Source organism: Mauremys reevesii, linkage group 9 (assembly GCF_016161935.1).
Source record: "Mauremys reevesii isolate NIE-2019 linkage group 9, ASM1616193v1, whole genome shotgun sequence".
In the NCBI taxonomy this organism is placed as follows: domain Eukaryota; kingdom Metazoa; phylum Chordata; order Testudines; family Geoemydidae; genus Mauremys; species Mauremys reevesii.
The window spans coordinates 83,042,023-83,054,714 of NC_052631.1; the positions used below are offsets into that span (position 1 = coordinate 83,042,023).

Genomic DNA, 12,692 nt, shown 5'->3' on the forward strand with positions numbered 1-12,692 from the left:
ACAGCTATAACTGCTGGATGTGGCTATTGCGGTACAGTGCATGTTCACTACTTGTAAATATTGGTGTATAACAAGGCTCAAATAAAAAGGAGCTACTGCTTGTCATCTTAAATATAGCGTATTACACCTATACCATAACAACTTATTAATTAGCAATTCTCGGTGCTAATTACAGCATGTAGTTTTTCTACCTAAAACGCCTGTGGTCAGAGTATTAGGTATTGGGATTGCCAAGATCTACTTCTGACTCAGCCATTGACTCCTGGGCTTACTCATTTTGAACCTCTCAACTCCTCTGTACCTTAATTTCTCTGGCCCTGATTCAGGATAGAATCCAACTGAAATTTGTGGGAGTTAGATGTATGCTTAAGCGCTTGCCAGAATCAGAGCCTAATGTGCAAAACTGGTGTAGTAACACTCCCAGGCAACCCCACAGGGCTGTGGTGGGAGTTAGTTTGAAAATGGTTCGGACATCCTTTGGATGAAAGGTGAAAAAATATTTGTTTTTAAAAAAAATAATTCTTGATTATTAACTAAGTGGAAAAGGATGTCTTTGTAACAGAATCATTCTTCCTAACTTGTACTACTTTATTGAGCTTTTAAGACTTGTGTTCTCATCCAGGTGAATTTCTTGAGTGTAAGTATCAATGAGTCCCCATGTATCTGTGTTACTGTTAGGCCCCTCCGAGTGGTGAAGATGATGAGGAAGACAGTGATAGCGACAGTGATGATGATGATGATGATGTGAAAGTTACCATTGGCAACATTAAAACAGGAGCGCCATCCTACATGTATGTATTTCTGGTTACAGTGCATGCTGTTTGTTTTAATAACCAACTTTCTTATCATTGTGATTCAGGGGGGAAAAAGCAGTTGATCTTACCATTTTAAGAGGCAGTGAGTTTAATGGCTAGTGCCTGTTTCTGGCATTGGTTTGCTGGGTGACCCATCTGTACAATGAGGCTAATACTCCAGATGTCAACTGCTGTCATGTTGAATAATTAATATTGGTGGCACACTTGACTGAGTGAAATAGAAGGTGGGAAGTAGTGCAAGTTCTTAAAATTACTTTAATTCTTGAGGTTTTGTTGAATTTAAATGAAGAATCAAACTAAACAGCAGATGAATTAAATGGAAGCCCTGAATTCATTAATTGTTTCAGCTGTCCAATTCTTCACAGCTGAGGTATGGTGAGACCAGATTTGCAAACCAGCCACCTGTCACTGAGATGGTTAAGAATCTGAGTCTGAATAACATTTACTATTCTGTATTAGATGGAAATAAGGGGGCAGCATTTCTGGTTGCTGCTGGCAACCATCATCTTAAGGAAACCTTTTACCTGTTCATTGCAGTATATTCTAATCCTTCGTTGCAAGGATTACTCCCCTCTGCTTTTGCAAGAAGGGTTTGGGGTCTAATGGATCATTCTAAAGAGTGATGCTCCATTCATTCAATCACTGATTCATTACAATTTTCCAAACATCCTTTTTTGGATTCTGTGTTTTTTCATTGTGAACCAGAGTGCTCCCTTCCCTTCTCATATTCTGTACAGACTTGCTGCTATAATTCTTTCACCCGTTGCCCAGCTCCATCCTAATTCTTAGTCACAAGTATGCGCTCTGGCAGGATGGTACCTACAAACATTGGGGAAATCATCAGGCTCTGCTTCCGAGTCCAGACAATCTCATGTGTTGCTGCTTATCTAAATGTACACTGCTGGATATCCATTTCAGTATGCTGCCCTCTCCACCATCAGTAGCTTTACATGAACAGTGTAATCTAATTTTTAAAGTAATGGAGTCTTAAGTAATATAAATCACAAAGATGCTTCAGATAAGGCAAAGGGCATTGTTGGTTGGGACAACACTTTATGTTCTTCCAGTCTGCTGGGTTATATTGAGGCTAGAACGTACAACAAAAAAATCAACCCATATATTGCAATACTGATGCAAATCTCTTCTCATTCTTTTCTATCTAGGGGGACTCCTATGAATCTAAACTTAAAAACAGGTAGAGGCTATGGAACATCCTCTTCAGGTATTAATAATCATAATAATATTTATTTTACCATCTGTATTTTGGGGTATTTCAAACTTCTTGCACAGGCTTTTTGCTGAAGTCCCTGGCATGAATGGCTGGGCTAGCTAAAAATATTGCTTACTCAGACAACCCTCCAAAAAGAGAATCTTCTTTAAAGCAAGAGTGGGCTCCATGCAGTGAGTTTCTTAAAGATTAGTGGCTGGCTGGGGAGAATTGATGGCCCAACATGTGTTGGAGGAACAGCCAGCTGGTAATTGATCACCTGGAAATGCCAGGCAGCCAGGTTGTAATTGCTGTTTTAAACTGAAAATGGGGAAAAAAAGACAATCTGTGTGTAACATAGCATCTGTTCAGGACAGGATGTTACTTGAGAATTAATGCTTGGGGCTGGTTTCTACTATCCTTGCTTGCACTGAGTGTTGCCTCACTGCATGAATAGGCTTACTGAGATCAGTGGGGCTACTTGCAGTGTAAGATATTAATCACCAGGAGTAAGGGCAGAAGACTCTGGCCCTTGACCATTAACTAATCAGTTGGCTGGAATCAGCCCTCAGTACCTCCTTCAGTTTTATATTTTACATCATATGTTGGATTTAAAATATCTCTTCAATATGTCCTCTCCCCTTATACCCCTCTTTTCCTTTCTGTATGTGAAACTGTCTTTTTGCAATCCCTGCTTTCCCTTTTCCCAGTCCCTTTGTGGTGATTATCTTCCCTCTGGCTGAGGAGAATTGAGGAGATGTAGTTGCCGCCAAAGTCCTTTTCTTCTTGCAAAGTGCTGAGCACCAGGGACTCCTATTGGCTCCTATGGATTGTTGGCCTGTTGTAAAATCAAGCCCAAAGCTAACATAAAAGTAGACCTGTCTGCATCTGTTGGGGGGGGAGGGGGATTGCACTGAATGATCTTGAGAAAAGTTAATATTTTCTTCTGAGCTAAATCTCATAGCTGCCTAAATGGCTTATTTGGTTCATCTACAGTGCTGGTATTTTGGAGGTCTTTTTTTCTTTGCCTCCCAGCTCTCCAGGTTTAGTAGCTATAACACCATGGCCATCTATTCACAAGTCACTGAAAGTTTTTTTTTTTTTTTTTTTTTACTACAAAGTTAGATCTGGTTACATTTAGAAAATGGCAAGTGCAGAGCTGATGTTAAATTCATAGCAGATAATAGCTATTTTAAACTGAATAATTCGCTCATCAAATTGGTGGATTAGAAGCATTGCATTAAAAGCAGTAACAACTTCTCTCTCTTTAAAGCCAAGTTGCAGCCCAAAGGTATTGATCTAGATGCCACAGGGAATATAAATGGATTGCCTGTAATAGAAGTGGATTTAGATTCGTTTGAAGACAAACCATGGAGGAAACCAGGTGGGGCCTCAAAGTTTCTTGTGGTAAATATTTTCTGCAGTTCTGTTTTATTTTTTTTCATGCATAGTTTCTGTCAAAGTGTTGCTGCCCTGGGGGATGGAGGGAGAAATCCAACAACCCTTACTGCTCAACCTCTGACTCCTCTTCTGACGCCTGGTCTACACTACGGGGGGGGGGGGGGGGGTCCAACTAAGGTACGCGACTTCAGCTACGCGAATAGCGTAGCTGAAGTCGAACTACCTTAGTTCGAATTTCCTACCTGTCCAGACGCCGTGGGATCGAACTCCGCGGCTCCCCCGTTGACTCCGCCACCGCCGTTCGCGGTGGTGGAGTTCCGGAGTCGACGGGAGCGCGTTCAGATTTCGAACTATCGCGTCTAAATTAGACTAGATTAGATTAGACGCGATAGTTCGAACTCCGAGAAGTCGAACTCTCCGCGTCGACCCGGCGGGTAAGTATGGACCTACCCTGAGCAATTAGTGATGCTAACTAGAGTTACTGAGCCATGTGCCACTTTCAGCAGTGATCAGAAGAAATTGGGCTAGACTTGTATTCTGTTTCTTACTTTTCTAAAGAAAAGTAGCTGGTCTTTATATTAACCTCTGTTTTCTAAAACATGAGACTCTGGTAGCCGTATAATAGCATTTGGCCAAATCCTGAAGTCAGTTGGACTTTTTGTTATTAACTTCAGTGGGATCAGGATTTGGCTGTAGGTGAGAGGTGGTCTCTTGATGCACAGCCACTGGCATGCTTTAGCCCATCATGGCTAAACTCAAGGACACCCCTTGTGCAGCCTTGTCATTGGTGCTTCTTTGGAATGTCAGCACTTGAGTTGGGAAGTACCAGGTGCATGAAGGAGCATGGGGATAGATAGTTTGTTCTTAGCAAGTTAGCATTCAACCACATAATTCCCATTGTTGTCAGTGGGAGTTGGGGCATAATCAATGTATATCATTAAGGAAAGCAATCATACTCAGTTCTTGACAGGAACATCTCTAATGTGAGTTGATGTATCAAAAAAGCCACCAAACAACCCAGTAAGGAAAATAACTTGATTTACACATTGGAAGGAAATATTGGTTGTTTCCTTCCAGTGTGCAACAGGGCAAGAGTCTCTGAGTCAGAAGACGGGTTCTGCTCCAGGGTCTGCCACTGGCTACCTGTGTGACCCTGGGCGAGTTACTCTCCATGCCTCAGCTTGTGTCTCTGTATTATGTGGATAATGATACTCACCTTTGTAGAACGCTGAGATCTATAGATAAAAATTGCTATGTAACATGCTAAGATTAAAATATGGGAAGTTTCTTTTGGTTTTGTATTGGGGCATTTTCTACATCAAAGTGACTCTTATGTACAAACTATAAAATACTTGAAGTGAAGTCTTTCTATTTTTCAGCCGTGTTTCATACAAAATAACTAAAGGCCAGAGAGATCCAAACACTTATTACAGCAGCCGTGCAAAATTGACATGAAAATCTATCAGTCTTGGCATATAATCCACTCACTTGCTCCTTCGTATAATGGCGGGGAGCTAATATTTTACTTGCCCTTCAAAAATATGGTTGTGCTGTGTGAGTAGTGTTTTTGGAAGGCGGCGTATGGGATATGTTTGATACATCTCACCCACCTGAGATGAAGGGCAGTAGGAGACACAGTGGAAAATTCAAATCACTGTGTTACTTTTTTCAAAGTATTGATCAGTAGGCACTTTGTGATGAATGGATATTGGTGTAGATGTAAATAGAAAATTTATCCTTTTCTTCTGCAGGGGATTTGACTACGAAGTGAAAGAGAGACTAGGAAGAGAAGAAGTTAGGAAAGAACAGAATTAGAGCAGTGATACCAGTAAAGTTCAGAGATACAAGCATGGGGATCATTATTGTCCTGCTGACCCATCTCTGGACCAGGAATGATCCACATAGTCCTAAAATAATATTGATTTGAAGTATGAATTGAGGTAAAATTAAAGCACAAGCTCGGCCCATATTCTTTGTGCTACTTCAGTAGCCTCTTCCTTGGCAGCCTTCTGGGCTATGTCCTAGACAATAAGATCAGTCAGCAAAATAGTCTCTCCTTAATAAGCCCTTAAATTATCACCAATGTCATAGTGGGTTAATGCACATTGAGAGACCTCAGTTCAAATCCTAGTTGGGATCACAACTGAACAATAAGTCTGTGTGATTTAAGCCATGTTATAAAGGTTGCAGTTTAGCACAATGGGCAGGCCCTGGTGTAGAGAATCTCTAATCAGAACAGCAAAGAGCAGTCCAGCTCAGAATAGAAAAGCACTGGCAGAGCAAAGGTGGAAAAAATCTGTGCCACTGACCGTTAGTTTTCATCAGCACTATACTTCTCCATAAAATTATGAAAGGACTAATACAGGATTCCACTATGAAAAACTAAATTGCTGAAGGAACTGTCTGTGAATTCACATAAGTTATCTCTCTCACAGTATCCTGAATTTGTGTTGAACTTTGCATCCAAAGAGTCCCAGAGCACTTCATATTTTGGCCCCTACTAAGACGTACCCACCTCTTAGGAGGAATGCAACAGTTTTGAAACTCTCACACCAACACTATACAAAGTTCAGAACAGAAAGTGAAGAACAACCCCATGTCTAATTCTCTATTGGAAATTTTAAATTCTCCATGTAAGCACTTCAGGAGCAATTTGAGAGTGCACGTGTTCTCTGAGTCGCTCTGTTGATTTGTGGCTTAATTTTCAGGTGCTGACCTTTCTGATTACTTTAATTATGGATTCAATGAAGAAACATGGAAAGCTTACTGTGAGAAACAGCGAAGGCTTCAGCTTGGACTGGATCCCTCTCCACCTATCAGCAGTGAGAATAAGATCACAGTAAGTAACCTGCTATCCAGTGTGTGGGTGCAGCACAAAAGCCTGCTCATTTTGTGGGCACATAAGTGCAAGTCTAAAATTGGAAGCTGGTTTAGCAATGTGATCCTGGAATGTTAACTGAAAGGCAAGCTGTCAAGAACGATGGACCTGGACATTTTTTTAGTGGAGGTGACCATTTTAACTCTTCCCTCAGCTAATAAATTGTTCTCTTGCCTGGTTGAATGACGCACTCCAGCAAACATGGAGATTGTCGACATGATGGCAAATAAAAATCCCCTGGGATGGTGAGACTTAGGTGTATTCCCAAAGAAGGCTGTGTCCTCGAGATTGTCTGGCTGTGGAGCTGGGCTGGTAACACTGCCAAAGCCCTCAAGTTGGTGGATCCTGTGTGTGTGAATTTAGTGCTGGTGAGAGGTGTAGAGTTGACAGACCATTGACTTAAGTCTGATCTGAGGAGCCAACTGTGATGCGAGGGGCATTGTTTCCCTGGCCTGTTCGCTTCTTGGCATCTCTGCTGAGACTTTGCCAGTTTTGTTGCCACTTCTTGTGATGTGGACTCCTGTCCACCATGGCCACCAAACTCATTTCACATGGGCCACCGAATGGCCCTCAGATGGTAACAGCTTTTGGTCACTTGGCAGGATTTGAATGGGTGAGCTAGAGGGAAAAGCCTCCATATCCAATTTCCAGTTCCCTGAGTTAAGGACTGGAAAAAGAGGACCACGGTCAGGTTAGGTATATCTTGGGGCTTCTAATGGGAATTAAAAATGGGGACAGTAGGCCAAGAGTGGAAAAGGCATTCAACTTGCAAAACTGTGAAATAGGCTGAAGATTGGATCTTTATTTTGCGTGAACCTTGTCGTCCAGTTGGATCATTGCAGATGAATGTTCTGCTTTGCTCCTCACTGGAGCCTCTTTCTCCTACGAAGAGCAGATCTTCATGACTTATAACTCAGCTGGTAACCAAAGACAGAAATCTTTTTTTTTTTTTTTTTTTTAATTCTTTAGGTTCAGCAAGGAAGGACAGGAAATGCAGAGAAAGAACCAGAGAACAACATAATCAAAACAGAATTCAAAACGGACTTTGTGGCTCTGATAGGAGGGCGGATGAAGGCTGGGCCTCCACCTAATAGGTAAGGGAGTGTATGGAAACTGCACTGGAGTTCTCTATTTGAATGTATTAAATAATGGGACAAGTGATATCCTGCTATTTCTTTGTCTGAGTCTCTTATGGACCCCAAACAAGGCGGCGACTTTTAAACTATATTGGGTGTTACCCTGAAAGTCAATAGTTATCACCTTTCCCAATGACACTCTGCTGTGTAGTTAAGGAACCCCCACCTCCCCCAGCTCCATTTCCCTACCCTGTTGGTGTTCCCACTGTTGCACTGTGTGAGTAGGTAGACCTGGTGCCATGCTGCATGATCCCAGCCTTACAAAGGGGAGCTTTGCAGAGGAGGGCTAAGACAAGGAAGTCTTCCTGCTATGGAGCTTCCCCTTGTTGGGCTGCTGGTTCTTTCAAAGCCTGGTCCAACTCCCATTGAAGTCAATAAATCATTCCGTTGCCTTTAACCAGAGCTGGCTCAGGCCTTGGTAAGGGCCAAGAGGAGCTACTTGGTATTTGAACTGCCTGCTCTGCAGGTAGCATGAGTTACATATGCTATCAGTTGGATGTCAGTTTGGTGTTTTTTCCCTTGACTGTAAATGGTTCAAAGCCTAGACAAAGTAAAATTGCTTTTAGTAATTCTAACTGGAAACCTGTACTGGACAACAGTCACCTTCCTGACAATATGGCTGATTATTTTTTATAAGGCGCTTTGGGAAACCTGGTTACAGGAAACCAAAGCAGATTTTTCTTTTTTAAAACTCCATGTTTTGCACACCTCTGCTAATCATACCTAGGAACCAGTCCTGCACCTGTGTCTCACTCTTTTCAGTGGAGAGTTTGAGTAGAATGAGAAGAGAGGATCTCTGGGTTAGCTCTGAATTATTCAGAGCTGTATTAAATTAATTATTCTGGATTAAAAAAGAACTTTAAAGTTCCAATTTATTCATTTCTGTCTAAGCAGTTAGGTTTTTTTGCATTTCACACTTTCTCGACAGAGAAATCAGACTGATCAGCTTTACTTTCCAGCTCTCGCATGTGATGCTATTCTTTCTAAAGTCTGTGCAAATCCAACCTGCTCCTACTGAAATTAATGAAAACTTTTCTTTCCTTATTGGGCTTTGTAAAGTTTCTTTTTCTTTAAGAAAATACATTCTAGCCCTAACGCATTTAGCAGCGTCCAATTTAACATGGAATCAATATTGGCTTTATCTAGAGATTAACCTGAATTAAAATCAATGTGTTTAAATACCTTTGGTGCTATAGACACAGCACGTCTCTCTGTTGGCACTAAGATACATTGCCATGAAATTGGACATCTGTTGTGCTACTGTATCTCAACAATCAGCAGGTTGTGTTTGCAAAGTCTTGTTTCCAATGACAATGGAAATGGGAAGGACAGTAAATTTCACTAGTTTTCTGTTTAGCTCTGGCCCTTCCGTAACTCGCTTGTCTCACAGTAGAAGATGTAAGGTGTGATCCTACTTCTCTGTGGTTGGATTGCAGCAGAAGCTGACTATGGCAGTGCTGTTTGCAATGGTTTTGTCAGGCAAAAGGTGCAGAAGTCACAACCTGAGGGGGGTGGGAGAATGCAAAAGTTAATGGGATCCCATTATTTGGAATCAAGTATCCTTTATTGTTAGTTAAAATACTGTGAACTCTTTTTAGTAAATGACTTCAACAGTTAAACGCTCATGTGGCTTTCCAGTAGAGCCAGACTGAAATTTCCTGGTGGAGTTTCACTCAGTAAGGGGCAGGCCAGAATGGCCCAGACCTGGGTTTATGTCCTAACATCAGCTACTGTCACAAAAGTCATGGCAAATTCACAGCTTTCAGGAGGAGGGGGACTCTGCATCTTTTAAAGGATCAGACCCTTCATGAGCTGCTGTCTCTGCACAAGAAACTCTAATCTGTCTATTCAGATAGAGAGTCCCAACTGCCTTGTCCCTGGGTCTTTATTACTGAGAATATTTTCATAAACCTAGAATGTTTGATTCCTTTAACTCCTCCTGCTTCTCATTCATCCTCCAAATCCTGTGCTTGTGACATCACAGCTGTGGAAATAGTTGTCCCCAGTATAGGATTTTGAATAAGCAACAGGAAGATACAAATTCTTGAGAAACAAAGATCCTGATCTAGCTAGGGTAATCAACAGCAGAATCTGGTCCCCTGTTTATATGCAAACACCCTTTATTAATATAAGGCCCTGTCTTGCTCCCAGTGAAGCCAGTGGTAAAACTTTAACTGACTTCTTTGAGAGGAGGACTGGGCCTAGGGATAGAGAGGCAAAAAATGTGTCCTACAGTCAGAATTGTAACCAAAGAGAGTGCTTAGTTTAGAGTGATGGTCCATGAGGGTTAGCATGGATCCGTCATGAAATGGTGCAAATTTTGGGCTGTCTCTGGTCTGAGGTCCTCAAGTGCTGTGCACTCTCCACTCCTACTAGATCTGTTTGCAAGGGCATTGGGCCTGATCCTGCAACCTGTACTCACTTGAGTAGTCTTACTGAAGTGTAGGTGAGTGACAGTTTTCAGGGTCTGAACCTGAGAGATGTTCAACACCCCCCTTCTCCCTCTGAAGCCGGTAGAGTATTCCTCACATCTCAGGATCAAGCACTAAGTGGTGTCTAAAGAGACCTAACTCACTACCTGCAGCCAGAGCTCAAGTTGTGCACATGCAGCAAAGGATTCCCCACCCTTCTACTGTGTTTCCCTGTCAGTTGGAGCTCTGACTGGAGTGATTTGCTGTGGATGGAAAAGAATGTACTTGGCCTTTTTGCTTTAGGTCTCCCAGCATGAGAGAGAGCTCTCTGTTGGGGGGGGAAAAGAAAAACTGTTACTTCTAATTTCTGTGCTGAACCTGAGAAGATATATCTACTTTGTACCAGGAAGCTGGGTGGGACAATTGATGTGATTGGTGGACAGGCAGGCACTATTAGGAGGGTAGAAGGAAGACGCCGCGATAAACACGCCTCTGAGGAAAATCCCATTCAGGTAAACAGCTTCAAGCTGTCTTCAAACATTTGATATCCCGTGCACTTTCAGATGAACCTTGAGCAATTGTCTGCACTTTCCTGACTGTCTACTTCTGTAAAACATGGGGTTTTGTTTTAAAAAAAACACTGTCAAGATTGCAAAATAAATCACCAATCATAACATATGCACAAACCAGTGTCCCCCTAGCAGGTGGAATGAGAACTCAACTGTATCAGCCTTACTCTGCTAATTGAGACTCTCTCTCTCTTCCCCCTCCCACCTCCCCGGTGAAGTTCCTAGATGGATTTGTTAGTGTTTTTTCCCCTTTTTTTTAAAGCCATACCTTGTTACTAGTGTGTTCTCCTATTAAACCTGAAAGAATTGTAACAATCCAATTTACTTTCACTGTTAATTGCTCTCATTTACCTTATTACATTTTTCTCATGTTGGACAGTAAAACTAGTCTGGTCATTTTCTCTAACCTAGTGCTGTTGTGTGGGGGTTTCCAACACTGCAAGGGAATGTTTATGTATCTTTTAAAAAATGACAAAATTTCAAAATAACATTCATGTCAGTTATTATCAGACATTCTTCACCCTGCAGAGTCTAAGTGTTGGGACTGCACAACTTGATGTCTTTAAAAGGGACAAAAAAATTAAGTTACAAACTGTGGGCCTGTTCTCATCTCATTTCAGTGTAACTCCATTGACTTCAGTGGTGTCATTCCATATACAACCTAATGCCCATATTCTGCTGGGATTCTCAGCAGACAGAAGCTAGGGGTTTTCAGAGTCCCCAGAACCTTCTGATCAGAACAATTCTTTTCTAACTGCCCCCTCCAGCCCAAAAAACTAGTGTGCATGAGCCCCAAAAATCTTCTTTTATAAAGTAACAATGTTGGGAAAGTGCAAACAAACCTTTTACTAAGGGTAGGCCCCAGTGGTGCATCAAGGCTAAATCTGCTTAGTAAATTATTTTTTATTCTTCCCCATACCGAGTGCTGGTGTCTGCATATCCAAATCATTTTGGTGTATGCTGTATACTGAACTTTACAATAGTGGCAATGTGAACATAAACGGCCAAATTCTCTTGCCAATTAGACTGGTGTGACTCCAGCAGTGCTCTGTTAATTTTGATGGTGGGTTTACACTGATGCAACTAGGAGCAGAATTTGACCCCATGTTGTATTTATGAAGAAAGCAAATTGGATGCACTTCAAAAACAAATTTTGGAACAAAATTGTCTCTTTAATAAGAGAGCATATCACCACTCGAATGGGGCTGCTCTTATTTTGAGGGCTGTGATGTGGGGCCTGATCTCAAGAGTGGCTGTGCCCAGCCGCTCTTGGGATCAGGTTTTTGGCTCGTCCTAAGGGTATTAAGTGCAAGTGATCCATTCAGTCATAATTCTGTGCATCCCTTGGGGAGGGGTATCTCGCATAGGAGTAGATTTGTAGCTAACTTGGACTCTACACTTGTCTTGTTCATGCTTGCAAAGATGTTTGTTGACAGGGCATTTCCTTGCATGCTGAGCTTGTGACATCTCCCCTGTAGTGTGTCTAAAAGGCTGAGACTGTCCCCGACTTCCTCCCTCCCTGTAATGTTGGGGTGCTTGGGTTCTGTGGCACATGCCCCTTTTGTCAGCACTAGGGGGCACTGATTGCAGGTTCCAAGGGGTAAAATACCATCTTCTATTTTCTGTTTGTCTTTGTTTTAAAGGTTCTTGGAGATCATGGAAATAAGCCACAACTCCCACAGCAGCCCCAGCAACCATCACAGCCCCAGCAGCCACCTCAGCAACAGCCGTTTGTACCACCAGCAGGTCCCCCACCTCCCCCAATTGCTGGGCCACCCCCACCACACTTTCTCCACCCTCCCCCTCCAGTTACTTCTGTCCCACCTCCTCTGCATCCTCCAGGTAGGTATTTGCTTGATGTGTTAATCTGGGTGTGTAAAGTTCAGGTACCTGAGGCTTGGGGAAATCAAAGGAATCTTTAGTATAATTAAGAAATGTTAAGGGACAGTTGAGCAGCCATGTGTCAGATCACTGAGATAACTCAGACAGCTGGGGAACCTCCTCTCTTCCCCCCCCCCCACCTTTGGATATATATGCCTTCAAACTCTTTAGGGCTGCTGTTCCCTTTGAATGGCTCTGTGTTTTGTTGCAGTCGCTGATGTCACTTGGATACTATGGTGCTTGGCCTCTTACATATGGATAAGTAGACTAGCAATTTCTCTTAATCTTTGAAAGAAGGTAGGAACATAGGAATTGCCTCACTGGATCAGACTAGTGTGCTATCTAGATGCCCCAGGATCCTGTCTGACAGATATTTCAGAGGAAAGTGAGACAC

General features: G+C 42.3%; 1 protein-coding gene across 1 annotated transcript in view; it reads left to right on the forward strand.

The window, feature by feature from the left end:
• The window catches only part of LOC120372288 (pre-mRNA 3'-end-processing factor FIP1-like), a 32,645-nt gene that overhangs the window by 5,118 nt on the left and 14,835 nt on the right, over positions 1-12,692 (forward strand). The window contains exons 4-10 of the mRNA XM_039489268.1: positions 679-791; positions 1,979-2,037; positions 3,296-3,406; positions 6,132-6,262; positions 7,271-7,395; positions 10,255-10,360; positions 12,061-12,259. Of these exons, the coding sequence (XP_039345202.1) occupies positions 679-791; positions 1,979-2,037; positions 3,296-3,406; positions 6,132-6,262; positions 7,271-7,395; positions 10,255-10,360; positions 12,061-12,259 (844 nt within the window). The remainder of the gene's footprint in view (positions 1-678; positions 792-1,978; positions 2,038-3,295; positions 3,407-6,131; positions 6,263-7,270; positions 7,396-10,254; positions 10,361-12,060; positions 12,260-12,692) is intronic.